Source organism: Podarcis gaigeae (assembly GCF_964106915.1).
Source record: "Podarcis gaigeae genome assembly, chromosome: 13".
Taxonomy (NCBI): Eukaryota; Metazoa; Chordata; class Lepidosauria; order Squamata; family Lacertidae; genus Podarcis; species Podarcis gaigeae.
Genome location: NC_139689.1, coordinates 20184097 through 20196648, shown reverse-complemented (window position 1 = coordinate 20196648; position 12552 = coordinate 20184097). Strand labels below are relative to the sequence as shown.

General features: G+C 49.4%; 1 protein-coding gene across 2 annotated transcripts in view; it reads left to right on the top strand.

Annotated features, from left to right (window-relative positions):
* TTYH1 (tweety family member 1) overlaps nucleotides 1-12552 on the top strand; it is a 64134-nt gene that overhangs the window by 29202 nt on the left and 22380 nt on the right. For both annotated transcript variants that reach the window (XM_083707926.1, XM_083707927.1), the window contains exon 3: nucleotides 11379-11490. In XM_083707926.1, coding sequence (XP_083564052.1) covers nucleotides 11379-11490 — 112 coding nt within the window. The remainder of the gene's footprint in view (nucleotides 1-11378; nucleotides 11491-12552) is intronic.

Here is a 12552-nt window from a genome sequence, read left to right as displayed (position 1 = left end):
CCCTGGACAGTTAGCTTAAGGATGTGTGATGGAAGGCCAAGCTAGACATTAAACAGGAGCAGAGCGTAACAAGTCTCCCGATTTTTGGTTATTATTTTTAAAATGAAAAGCCATGGGAATCCGCAACTGTGAGCAGACAAACAGTGGGGGAGAAACTGTGAGTAGCCAATTCTCCTCTGATTGTTTTTGCGCTCAAATTCGCCTGCAGCCTACAGAGGAAATATATATAAACTCTCCCAAGGTAGAAAAACAGATTGGGGGAAGTAATTTTGATTTGAAAAAGCAGAGGGGAGGAAAGAGTTAAGCAGCCTTCCTCCCTCGGCTGCCGTTTTTTCCACTCGAAACTGACAGCTTCCCATGGCCGCTTTTCATTTAAAAATAAATTGGAAGAGTGTAATATTGGCATTAAGACGCCCATATGCTGGCTGGGGGTTGTTAACTTCTTTTTCCTCTAACTCACTTCAGAATCTGATTCTCCTCTTGGACATGTAAACAAGCTGCTTGAGGTTGGTGTAAGTTCAGGGGTTATCTTAGGATAGTTAGTTGTGCAAGCAAGCTGCGGGAGCTATCTGAATAGCAGCCTGTACTAAGATACGTGAGCTATATACCACACCTCAAAAACATTCACATAGAAATGTTTTCCATTTGCTTTTTTTATTGGAATGGAACTTGTTGCTTCCAAGCTTGTCCCTTGTGGCTGTAGTCCTGTTCTGTGGGGTGGTTGGCCTGTGTCACAAGTGCTATTCTCACACCAGGAGAGATCAGGTGGCCACTTATTCATTTCTAAAAGGAAGAAATGCATCACTGGGGAAAAGGGGGGCTCAGATTTGCATTGGATTTGCATGTGCTGATTTAGATGTATCTGTGCCAATTTAGACATGGTTATTATAATTTCAACAGAAATACGATGCACCTCATCCTAGTGGGCAAGACTCTTGAACAGGTGGCCTGTGTTGGTGGTTGAGTCTGCTGTCCAAGTGCTAAGTCATGGGTAGGCAAGCTAAGGCCCAGGGGCCGGATCCGGCCCAATTGCCTTCTAAATCTGGCCCACAGACAATCCGGTGATCAGTGTGTTTTTACATGAGTAGAATGTTTCCTTTTATTTAAAATGCATCTCTGGGTTATTTGTGGGGCATAGGAATTCATTCATCCCCCCAATATGGGGATGCGAACGGGATGCGTTCCGGAGCCCCATTCGCATCCCGAACAGAATGTAAGACGCGACAGCGCATTTGCGCGTGTCGCATTTTGCCGCTTCTGTGCATGTGCATGACGTCTTTTTGACCGTCTGCGCATGTGTGAGCGGCGAAACCTGGAAGTAACGCGCTCCGTTACTTCCGGGTCACCGCAGAGCGCAACCCGAAAGCACTCAACCTGAAGCGTATTTATCCCGAGGTATGACTGTGTAGTCTGGCCCCCCCAAAAGGACTGAGGGACAGTAGACCAGCCCCCTGCTGAAAAAGTTTGCTGACCCCTGTGCTAAGTGCTGATGGACAACTTCAAAGCCGCTCCTGCTCTCCCTCTCTTCTTATAGCTTTTTAAGCTGAATTTGGATCAGACAGCTCTTCAGATGAAGAACTCTTTCCAATAGATGGTAGAGTCTAAAGAGGACTGTCCTCTGTAATATAGGGACACATGACTTTTCTAAACGGGCCTTGCACTCCTTTTTGCTCCTCCAGATACCTCCCAACTGCCTGCTTCCAGGCTCAGTAGAAGAGACACAAAGTCACCCCAAGACCGCTGAAAGCAAAGTGTGTTTTTTTGTTTGTTTGCATGCATATATATAGTCTACTTAAGAGGCACTGTCTCGGGCCTGTTTGTAGATGGAAATGGGTTGATGGAACCCTGAGCAGGAAGAATTGAACCAATTGGACTACAGATGACAAAATGCATTTCTGTAGGTGGCAGAGCAACCCTTAAACCATTTAGAGCAGGGGTGAAAGCCTTGTAAGCCTGAGAGCCACATTCCCTGCTAGGAAACCTCCTGGGGGCCACCCACCAGTGGTGAGCAAATGTAGGCAGAGCAATGAATGCCAATTTTACCTTTGCACAGCAGGCTAGTTTTCAAACGCACTTACACCCTGCTCCGTATCCTTCAGCCAGGCAACCAAGGGCATTATCTTTTTTTAAAACTGCTTTATTGGTTTTAAAAACAAAACAAAACAAAGACAAGACAAGACAATACGCAGCAATCAACAAAAGGCGGCCCAAAATTAACACCCCATACATACCAAAAAAGAAAAGAGCATTATCAAAGGTCAAGGACACAGTCCAGCCAGGCAAAAAACAAGTTGAGGAGGGTGCAAAGCAGGGCCAGTGATATGTATAGCCTAGAAAGGAGTGTGGCCTCAGGGCCTGTGGTTCCCAATGCCTTGATTTAGAGCTTGAAAGGCTGCAATCTGCACTTTGAATTGTGCTTGGAAACAGACTGGTAGCCTGCGAAGCTGCCATAAGCCCAGAACTGCTTCATCCAAATAACTGGCTCTTGTCAAAACCAGCCGCAGCACTTTGTACTAGCTCAAATTTGTTACCGAAACATGACAGATTCCCTCTCATTGGCAGATTATATAGTAGATCCTTAGTACTTTGTATAGCATCGGCGCTCGATGCCTGTACAATTAGCAACAGAAACAGACCAACATTGCAGTGTTCTCTGGAACGAAGCCCTTTGCTGTTAAAAAATTGTTCGTCTCTTGTTACTAGAACCTTTTCGTTGCTTGTTGCTAGGTTATTGCTAGAACTTGCTTGAATACAATTATGGTACTATGTTTGTAGGCAGTTCTTACCAGAACTTACTACGCCCTTTCTAGATGAGGACATAGAAGGGGCGCTACTCGAATCAGGCCTATTTAGCCTAGCATTCCATTCTCACAGTGGCCCAGGGGATGCCCAGGGAAAGACTGTAAGCAGGAAACATGCAATAGCACTCTCGCATTCATGATCCCCAGAAAATGGTATTCAGGCGCAGGGTGCCTCTGATGCTAGAGGCCATGCATAGCCATCATGCCTAGCTGCCATCGATAGCCTTGTCCTCCATGAATTTGTCTAATTCCCCTTTTTGGTGGTCTTCACTACATCTTTGTTACCCGCTTATTATTCCTCCATTACCACCCCCCTCATCGTGGGGTTTCTATGATTATTATTAGTTCCTTGTGCAGAAGCATAACTACATGGTTAGTAATTCCCTCTTGATGAAGCAGTATCTGTTTCATTCTTGTCATTCAAAGCGCAATTAGTTAGTGGATTATAATTGGCCTATAATCAGAAATAACACATGCTGGTTCCGTTTGCTCCCCTCCCCCCCCCTTTCTAGAAAGCTGCAGAGGATTTTAATCCTATGTTTAGAGATCCCTGTGTAGGACATATTTGTAGTACCCTGCTTTTAATTAGCACATTGGTGTTTGTTAGAACAGGATTTGCAAACTGGTGGCTTTCTAGATGGTGCTAGACTCCAACTCCCATCATCCCAGACCACTGGCCATGCTGGTTGGGGCTGATGGGAGTCCATCATCATCTGGTGGGCCTCAGGCCGTGCTGGATTAAACCCTCTGGAGGTCCCTAGGCAGTCAAAATCTCAGTGGAGGGGAGCCCTTGCAAATTATCTCCTAATACTTGATTGTAATTTTCTTTCAAGATCAAATCAATATTATTTTGATCCGTTGTCCGGGGGCCCCTAAAAGTTGTGGGGCCCATAGGCCGGTGCCTGCTCTGCCTATTTGGTAATATGGCCATGGCCTCGGGTTCCTTATCTCACATGTTAGGCTACAATGTTTAGAACATTACACTTTCCTATTGCTAGAATATTACTAGCTCCCCACCCCAAACGTTTCTTACTCTTTCTTGGACACTCAAGCAGTCTTCTTGGCATGTCCTGGGGACATGTTTACACTGCAGACATCTCTTTTATACCCGTTTAACTATGGCAGCTTCCAGAAAGGAGTCCTGGGAGTTGCGGGTTGGTGAGAGTGTTAGGGACTGTCTTACTGCAGATAATTCTCCCTGACCTTTCCATTGTCAAGATGCAGCCCTGTCGTGCAGCAGGGCAAGCGACCTGCTTCATATTACACCAGGCATAGGCAAACTCGGCCCTCCAGATGTTTTGGGACTACAACTCCCATCATCCCTAGCTAACAGGACCAGTGGTCAGGGGTGATGGGAGTTGTAGTCCCAAAACATCTGGAGGGCCGAGGTTGCCTGTACCTGCATTACACCATGTATGGGGTTGTAGGTGAAGACAGAGGTTGGTTCCGAGTGGAGCGGCAAGACTTTTAAAAAGTGTTGGCAGTAGGGGGGCACCTGAGGTCTGCGTCAAGCAGAAAAGTGTCTTGGGCCAATACTGATCGTTCCCAGAGTTCACTGAAGATAGAACTGTGCATTCTGTGTAGCTTTAGGACATGTTGGGGGAGGACTGTAGCTCAGCCTTAGGACATCTGCTTTGCGTCCTGAATGTCCCAGGTTTCCATCCCAGGCACCTGCAGATGGGGCTGGGAGAGACCTTGGACTGAAACCCCAGAGAGCTTCTGCCAGTCAGTATAGGCAATAATGAGCTAGATAGAGCAATGGCCTGACTCAGTTTAAGGCAGCTTGTTGTTGTTGTGAATTGTTTCATTTTATGGTTTTAATGGGACGCAGGTGGTGCTGTGGGTTAAACCACAGAGCCTAGGACTTGCCGATCAGAAGGTTGGCGGTTCGAATCCCCGCAACAGGGTGAGCTCCTCTTGCTCGGTCCCTGCTCCTGCCAACCTAGCAGTTCGAAAGCACGTCAAAGTGCAAGTAGATAAATAGGTACCGCTCTGGCGGGAAGGTAAACAGCATTTCCGTGTGCTGCTCTGGTTCGCCAGAAGCGGCTTAGTCATGCTGGCCACATGACCCGGAAGCTGTACACCGGCTCCCTTGGCCAATAAAGCGAGATGAGTGCCGCAACCCCAGAGTCAGTCACGACTGGACCTAATGGTCAGGGGTCCCTTTACCTTTACCTTATGGTTTTTAATATCTTGTTGGTTGCCACCCAAAGTGGCTGGAGCAACCCAGTCAGATGGGCAGAGCAACAGCAAACAACAACAACAACATTTCTGTGATCTTCTATTTCCTGCTATTTGTTTTTGTTGTTTTTGTTTTAAATACAACGAAGCAGCCGAGGCTGCAATTTGAAGCACAGGACTGATTCCTGAAGATGAAAAGTCTCTCCTTTTCCAGCTACTTTTACCCCGCTCAGAAAAAGTTTGGGATACCTGCATCTTTTCTCAATACAGGGGTAAAACAACAACAACAACCAAACAACAACAGCAGCAGCAACTTGTGGGGAGGGAAGTTTCTAGCATTAAAAAGAACAGTGTGTGTAGGATAGTCTTAGGAAACTCATCTCCTCTTGCCCCTGTATGCTGGTCTTCCAATTCACTTTGCAGCACAGATTTTTAAGCATCCAAAAAAAGAATCATGGAGCTGCAGAGAACTTGTTCCAACCCTGAGGCGAAGAGGGAGAAAAAAACAGTTTAAGGCTGTGGTTGCAGAGACAGCCTAAGCTTAATTTCTCCGCCGCATTCAATCCCTGCTATCTCTGAACTAAGACTACATTTCACAGAACTGTCCGTCTCACCCCACACTGCGCGAATGGGTAACCTATGCGATCCCTTTGCTCTTTGGAGAGCATCAAAAGAGCGGGTGGCTAGGATATATTTTTAGCATGAGGACCTTTATTCATCCAGCCCAGGGAGAAATAACCCTTCCAGACGGATAGGCGCGGGGACTCCAGCAGCCAGATGCCACCCATCCTCTGCACGGAAACCCGCCTGGAGCAGTAAATGGTCATTTGCTCATCCAAATGAAGTGCCAAGACGACTAACTGGGTCCTCTGGAGTGGGAGAGAGTTCTAGTGGACGGAAGCAGGAAGAGGGCCGAGGGTCAGGAGGAGGAGATGGGTGGTTTGGGAGAACAGAGTAAGGCACCAGCAGCAACTACAAATCAAAAGGGCATCTAGTGAGCATCACTGTCCCAAAGACAGAACAATCTTGCCACCAAACCCTAATCTATGCTAGCCATCCAGAATTGTGGTGGGAACCTCTGGCCGGGCCGAGTTGGGGGCAAATTCAGCCCTCTCTATCCAACTCTTGGAGCTCTCCCCAAGCCAAACTCTTCCCCCTACAGGCCACACCCCTCACCAGCCCTAGTTCATACCCTCCTTGAGGGTTTTGCTGGGTTAGAACATTGACCTTGAACCCTGACCATGCCTCTTGGTTGCCTCGATGGAAGACGGGCAGGGGTGTTGGTGGGTGTAAACCTGCCTCCTGTATAAAGGTAACATTTGCATTCATGGTTTCACTCACTTTTGTCTTTAATCCCCCATCACCTCACCAGGAAGTTAGCTTGGCTCTTCCAGGAATTAAAAGGCTTGATTAGCTTTTAACACTTGCTGGATCCAGGCATCAGAGGAGACGGCCTGCAGCTTAACACCCCAAACAAATAACAACATCATGAGGGACTTGGTCAAAAGCTTTACTGAACTCAAGATACCTACATCCTAGCATTCCCCTGAAATGAGAGAGGCTCGCCTGACATGACTTGTATTTGAGAGACCCATGCTGGGTCTTAAGGTAAAGGTAAAGGTACCCCTGCCCGTGCGGGCCAGTCTTGACAGACTCTGGGGTTGTGCGCCCATCTCACTTAAGAGGCCAGGGGCCAGCGCTGTCCGGAGACACTTCCGGGTCACGTGGCCAGCGTGACATCGCTGCTCTGGCGAGCCAGAGCCGCACACGGAAACGCCGTTTACCTTCCCGCTGGTAAGCGGTCCCTATTTATCTACTTGCACCCGGAGGTGCTTTTGAACTGCTAGGTTGGCAGGCGCTGGGACCGAGCAGCGGGAGCGCACCCTGCCGCAGGGATTCAAACCGCCAACCTTTCGATCGGCAAGTCCTAGGCGCTGAGGCTTTAACCCACAGCGCCACCTGCGTCCCCCATGCTGGGTCTTAGTAATCACATAATCCTCATGCTCACAGACAGGCTGTTGATCTGTTCCGGGACCTTTACTGGTGTCAACATTGAGATGTTTTGGGCCCAAGTTGTGAGCCATCTGGGTGCTGCATTCCTGCACTGGATGCAGCTTCCAGACCAGTGACAAGGGCAGCCCTACAGAAAGCACCATTCACTAATCAAGCTTAGAGGTTACCCATGCATGGACCACTGTCATCGGGCTATCCTGGTCCAAGAATGGTCACAGCTGGTGCCACAACCAAAGCTGGCTCTCCTAGCCACAGAGTTCATTTGAGCCTCCAGTGACAAAGATGGGTCAGGGAGTCCCCCTAAGCTGCAAAGTTGCTCCATCAGAGGGAGTGCAATCCTATCCATAACAGGTAATTGACCAATCTCCCAGACATGGAGATTTTGAGACTCTTGAGACCCAGATATCAAGTTTCTTTTTTCTTGTCCCACTGGAATGTGCACTGGGGAGATTAGGGAAGGGTGGGGTGGGAACCAAGACTCCCGACTCCTTTGGAAAGAGAGGGGTAGATAGAGAGGGTCTGCGGAGGGGGTGGGATTGGAGCCAGGAACACTCTCCCGCCCCCCCACCATGGTTTTTTTGGTTTTTTTTATCCCCTCACCCTTCAGTCTGGGAACTGCCTCCCATCTAATGAAAAAGCTCTATTATAATGAGAATGGTGCTGCCTCTCCCCCGCCCTGCAAGGCGAGGAGAGGAGGGAGGTGGTTGCCATAGAAACGAGATTTAGGGAGAAAGAGAAAGAGAGGGCCTGGTGTGACTGAAAGAGGCAAAGATGGGGGTGGGCAAAGACCTGTGTGAGAGTTGGGTGGGTACGTGAATGGAGGGGCGAATGAAGGGAGAGAGAAAGGAAGAATGGCTGGGGCTTGGTGTGTGAAGGGAGAGCAGGTGGATCTGTGAATGCACTGCTGGCTCCAGGATTTGGGGGAGAGCTCAGGCCGGGCATGCCAACTGAGATTTCCCTCGCGGGCATGCCCACAACCTCCTTGGGTGCCCCGCTCAAAGGTAGGGTCGTGGCCCTGACGCCAGCCTTGGATCCTCAGAGCTGGCCAGGAATGGATGTAAGGGACTGGACACTCAGACAGATGAGGTAACTAGTTGAGCGGTTGCTTGAGTGAGTTCAGTGTGGAGCCAAACTCCTGTCAGAGTGATCTTCCCTGAAAAGGATTGATTCCCACTCAGCCCACGGAGCGTAACTCAGTGTTGACTCAAAGGGAGGACAGGCCTGACCTATCTCCCTCTTTCCTATTGCAAAAAGCCCCTTTTGCTACTATTTTTAGTAGGGTTGTGAGCATAGCTGTCAACTTTTTCCTTTTTTTAAGGGAAATTCCCTTATTCCGAATAGGATTCCTCACAAGAAAAGGGAAATGTTGACAGCTATGGTTATGAGGAACCAATGATCTGGCCAAATTTGGGGAGGGGGTACAAAGAACTTGCTTATCATGCCCCTCCCCATAATTCAAACACTGGTGTAACAACAGTACAACAGCTAAAAGGATAAATGCAATTCTGGGTTGCATCAACATGTACTGTACACACTAGACCTTGAAAGCACATTTGAAGCACATTGTTTCCGTCAAAGAATACTGGTCACTGTAGTTTGCTAAGGGTTTCTGGGAATTGCAACGCCATAAGGGATAAACTACAGGGCCCAGAATTCTTTTGAGTGGAAGGATATGCTTTGAAGGTAGTTTAAAGGCATAACACAGCCATATACTGTTGTAACTGCAAGGGGTAATGATGGAGCCCCTCTAGTCGGCTTTGGTCAGGCCTTGCCTGGAGTACCTTGCCTGGAGTACCATTTTAGGAAGGATAGAGAAACAGTGGGATGCGTCTAGAAGACAAAGAGGGTGCGGGGCCAGGATGCCAAATCCTATGAGGAAAGGTGGAAGGCAGGTATGTCTAGGCTGAAGAAATAACCATTAAAAGGCATTGCATAACAGTTGTCTTCAAATATTTAAAAGGGAGTCACATAGAAGATGGAACATTTTGTTTTTCTCCTGCTCCAGAAGGTAGTGCATGAACTAATCGGTTTAAGTCACAAGGAGGCCTTCCAGATGTTGCTGGACTACAACTCCCATAATCCCCTACCATTGAGAGGGGTTGGTGGGAATTAGAGTCTGGCAACATCTGAAGAGCTCCGGGTTCCCCACCCTTGCCATGGGGGATCAGAAAAAGTGTCTATTGACAAGCACAAGCATATGTAATGTCAGTATAGCATCACTGAATTAGTGGCATTTAAGAACGCAGGTGGCGCTGTGGGTTAAACCACACAGACCCTAGGACTTGCCGATCAGAAGGTAGGCGGTTCGAATCCCTGTGATGACGGGGTGAGCTCCCGTTGCTCGGTCCCTGCTCCTGCCCACGCAGCAGTTCAAAAGCATGTCAGAGTGCAAGTAGATAAATAGGTACCGCTCCGGCGGGAAGGTAAACGGCTGCTCTGGTTCGCCAGAAGCGGCTTAGTCATGCTGGCCACATGACCCAGGAGCTGTATGCCAGCTCCCTCGGCCAATAAAGCGAGATGAGCGCCGCAACCCCAGAGTCGGCCACAACTGGACCTAATGGTCAGGGGTCCCTTTACCTTTACCTTAAGGATGTTGGGGTCGAGCAGCAGGTGGAAAGGGAGGAAGGTTGTGAGAGATAAATGGAAGAAGAGCAGGAGTTGTGCATTCATCTAGTCTGAGTCATCACCAATCCTGCACATAATCCTGGGAAAGAAACCTGGATAAAATACTAAAATACAAACAAACAAGAAACCCCTAGCCTAGGAAAAAAACCAGCAGATTAGAACAAAAACTAGCCGTCCATGAACGTGGCGGACTGCCCCTCAGAGTGTGGCTCAGGTGGATGAATGTGCGGAGAAGGGCAGTTTTGACTGAAGGAAGAACCACCGGTATTTTTGGTCCCTCTTGTGCTAATCCCCATACATTTTGGTTGCAGCTGTTCTGCGCACGCCTGTGTCATTACCAGAAAGACTGTAATTACCCACCCGGCATGCTCATAATTACAGTTAAGAAGCGAGCCAGGGGGTGGGCAAACGTGGTTGTCAGGAGCCAGGCGCAGATAGGTGGCCCAATCCAGGACGAGGGAGGGAGAGAAGGAAAGAGAGGGGGGGAGATAATGGGGTCTCTCTTGTGCACCGTTCCTTTCACACTCACTTGTTCCCTCTCTGCGCAAATCCCTTCCCAATCCCCAGCCAGTTGCCATAAGGAGCTTAGACGTTTTCCTCCCTGGCTTGGTGCTGCTCCCCCAGTGCATCTTTGCGCTCGTCCCTTCCTGCTCTTCTCGTCTGCACTAGCACTTCTCCTGATGCAACTCCTTCCTTCCTTCCTTCCTTCCTTCCTTCCTTCCTTCCTTCCTTCCTTTCTTTCTTTCTTTCTTTCTTTGGCAAAGATTCCCTCCATCGTGCCTGCAGGAGGATTCCTCCTTGTTCCTGCTGTGGGTTCTTTGGGAGCACGGCTACACAGCTGTTTGCAAGGACGGGCTGGATGAGTGCACATCCAATATGCACCTGCCCCCCCCCCACAGTCCACAGGTGCCTGTTACCATCCACACATGTCCACTGCGTTCCCTTGCCCGTCCTTGTCCACCCTCGCCACAGACCATGGCACGGTGGGCCTGGCACGAGATGCTGAGGCTACGTTGCAAGCGATTGCAAAAGGGAGAGAGTGCCACCCTGCTTTGGAAAGTCTCACCTTTGAGTCCTGCTATGTTGTGTTCAGTGCGCTGTCAGCTGGGTCCCAGGATTCCAGGCTCCCCTCTCCCTCCCTTCTCTGGGTCCAAGAGAAGCCCTGCGGCAGGCCCCCATTCAAAGACTGTGCAATGATCAACACCTCTTTGGAGCCGGAATATAGCATAGGTGGAGCAGGAGAAACACCCGCTTTCTGCATTTCCAGTTTAATGCACAAGCTCTGAATCAAAGAGTGTGGGAAACTATCTGAGCTGGGGGCTGTTTGGAGCCTCTTCTGACAGGTGCTTAACGGTTGACGGCCAGCTTCAAGGGCCCTTCCCGCATTCGCCTCCTTAGTGCTGTTCTTCTTTAAACTGGGCTCTGTACTTCACATAGAGAACTGTCCTCTGTGAAGTAGGACACATGGCCACTCTAGCTCCATGTTCCATAGTGTTAGGGGGCTGTGCAGGACCTGCGTTCAAGTCCCCATAGACATCCGCTTGGAGACTGTGAGAATGGGATTCTGCACTCGATGGGTGATTGGCCTCATTCAGCTGGGACTTTCTGCTTCTTATAAACAGGCACGAGCAGCACAGATACGGGGCCATGCAGGATTTAAGGGACACCCTCCCCTTGTTCTGGGAATGGGGTTATGCCAGCTGCAAACCCTGCATGCACGCTGATCCATTTCTCTGCCTTTCTCCACCCCCAACACAGTGCTGGGATTGGCATCGGTTTCTATGGAAACAGCGAGACCAACGATGGGGTGTACCAGGTCACATACTCGCTGATGAACACCAACCACACACTAAGCTCCATCGATGCTCTGGTGAGTGCGTGAACAAACAAGCGGGGAAACCCCATGCACTTGTTTATATGGTCAGTTACCCCTGAATACGCTTTTAACCTGTGCTCCACTTGCAGAGAAGAACCGTAGGTTGAAATTGGCTGTAAGCAACCCGTGACTAGATCACTGGTATTTGACTCATGCCTCTTCCCTCCAGGGACATGTGCACAGCATGCGTCCGACATGTTGCAAGTGCCCCTAATATGAAGGCACACAATGGCTAAGATTGCCGCAAGCACTAAGCCGTGTCTTGGCATTCACCTCCACACATTATCAGAGCATGTATAGGGAGGAATCAGGGTGTGCAAGCCAGCCCTCTCCTTTCTGGCTACACCCCAAAACCTTAGCACCCTGAACAGAAGGTCCAAAGGGGGAGATTTCTGAGTATTCAGCTATTACCCACTTACAATCCTACAGATGAACGAGAACCCTGAATGATCAGGGGTCCAGTTTGCACAGGAGATATCTAAGCACATCCAGCCCAATGTGTGAAGAGATCCCACTTCAGACCTGTCTGCTCAGCATGCAGAGATGTCAGCTGCAGAGCCTGTAGGGAAATTAGAAGGGCAGGCCTAGTGCGCTTGGTGTTAAAGGTGAACACCTATAGCATATTGGTGATGCAGGTGAGTGGAATGAGAATGCCATGTGTGGCACAGGCAGTGATGGGTAGTGTCTATTGGGACTGGTTGGGCAGAAGGCAGGGAGGCCAACAGTAGGTGGCGCCAGAGCCAAGGACAGGCAGAGCCAACTCGTCCTCCTTCCTGTTAAGTTCAACAATGACAGAACGGAGAGTGAGGAACAGGAAGGGCGGCAGCCAGTCCACCAGCCTATGGGCTGCTTTTGAGGAAGAAGGCAGGCAGTGGGAGCTGGCTGAGATGACGTTGGTGGGGCACTAGCCCATTGGCCCTAACAGAACAGCTTCCACCAGGTGTGGGGAAACTTACTGGTTCAGATTGAACAAACTCATCCTGCTACTGGAAGCCCACACAAGGACTTTGGCTGGCACAGCATGGCTTTCCCTCCCCTTCTCCCTGCACACTGACA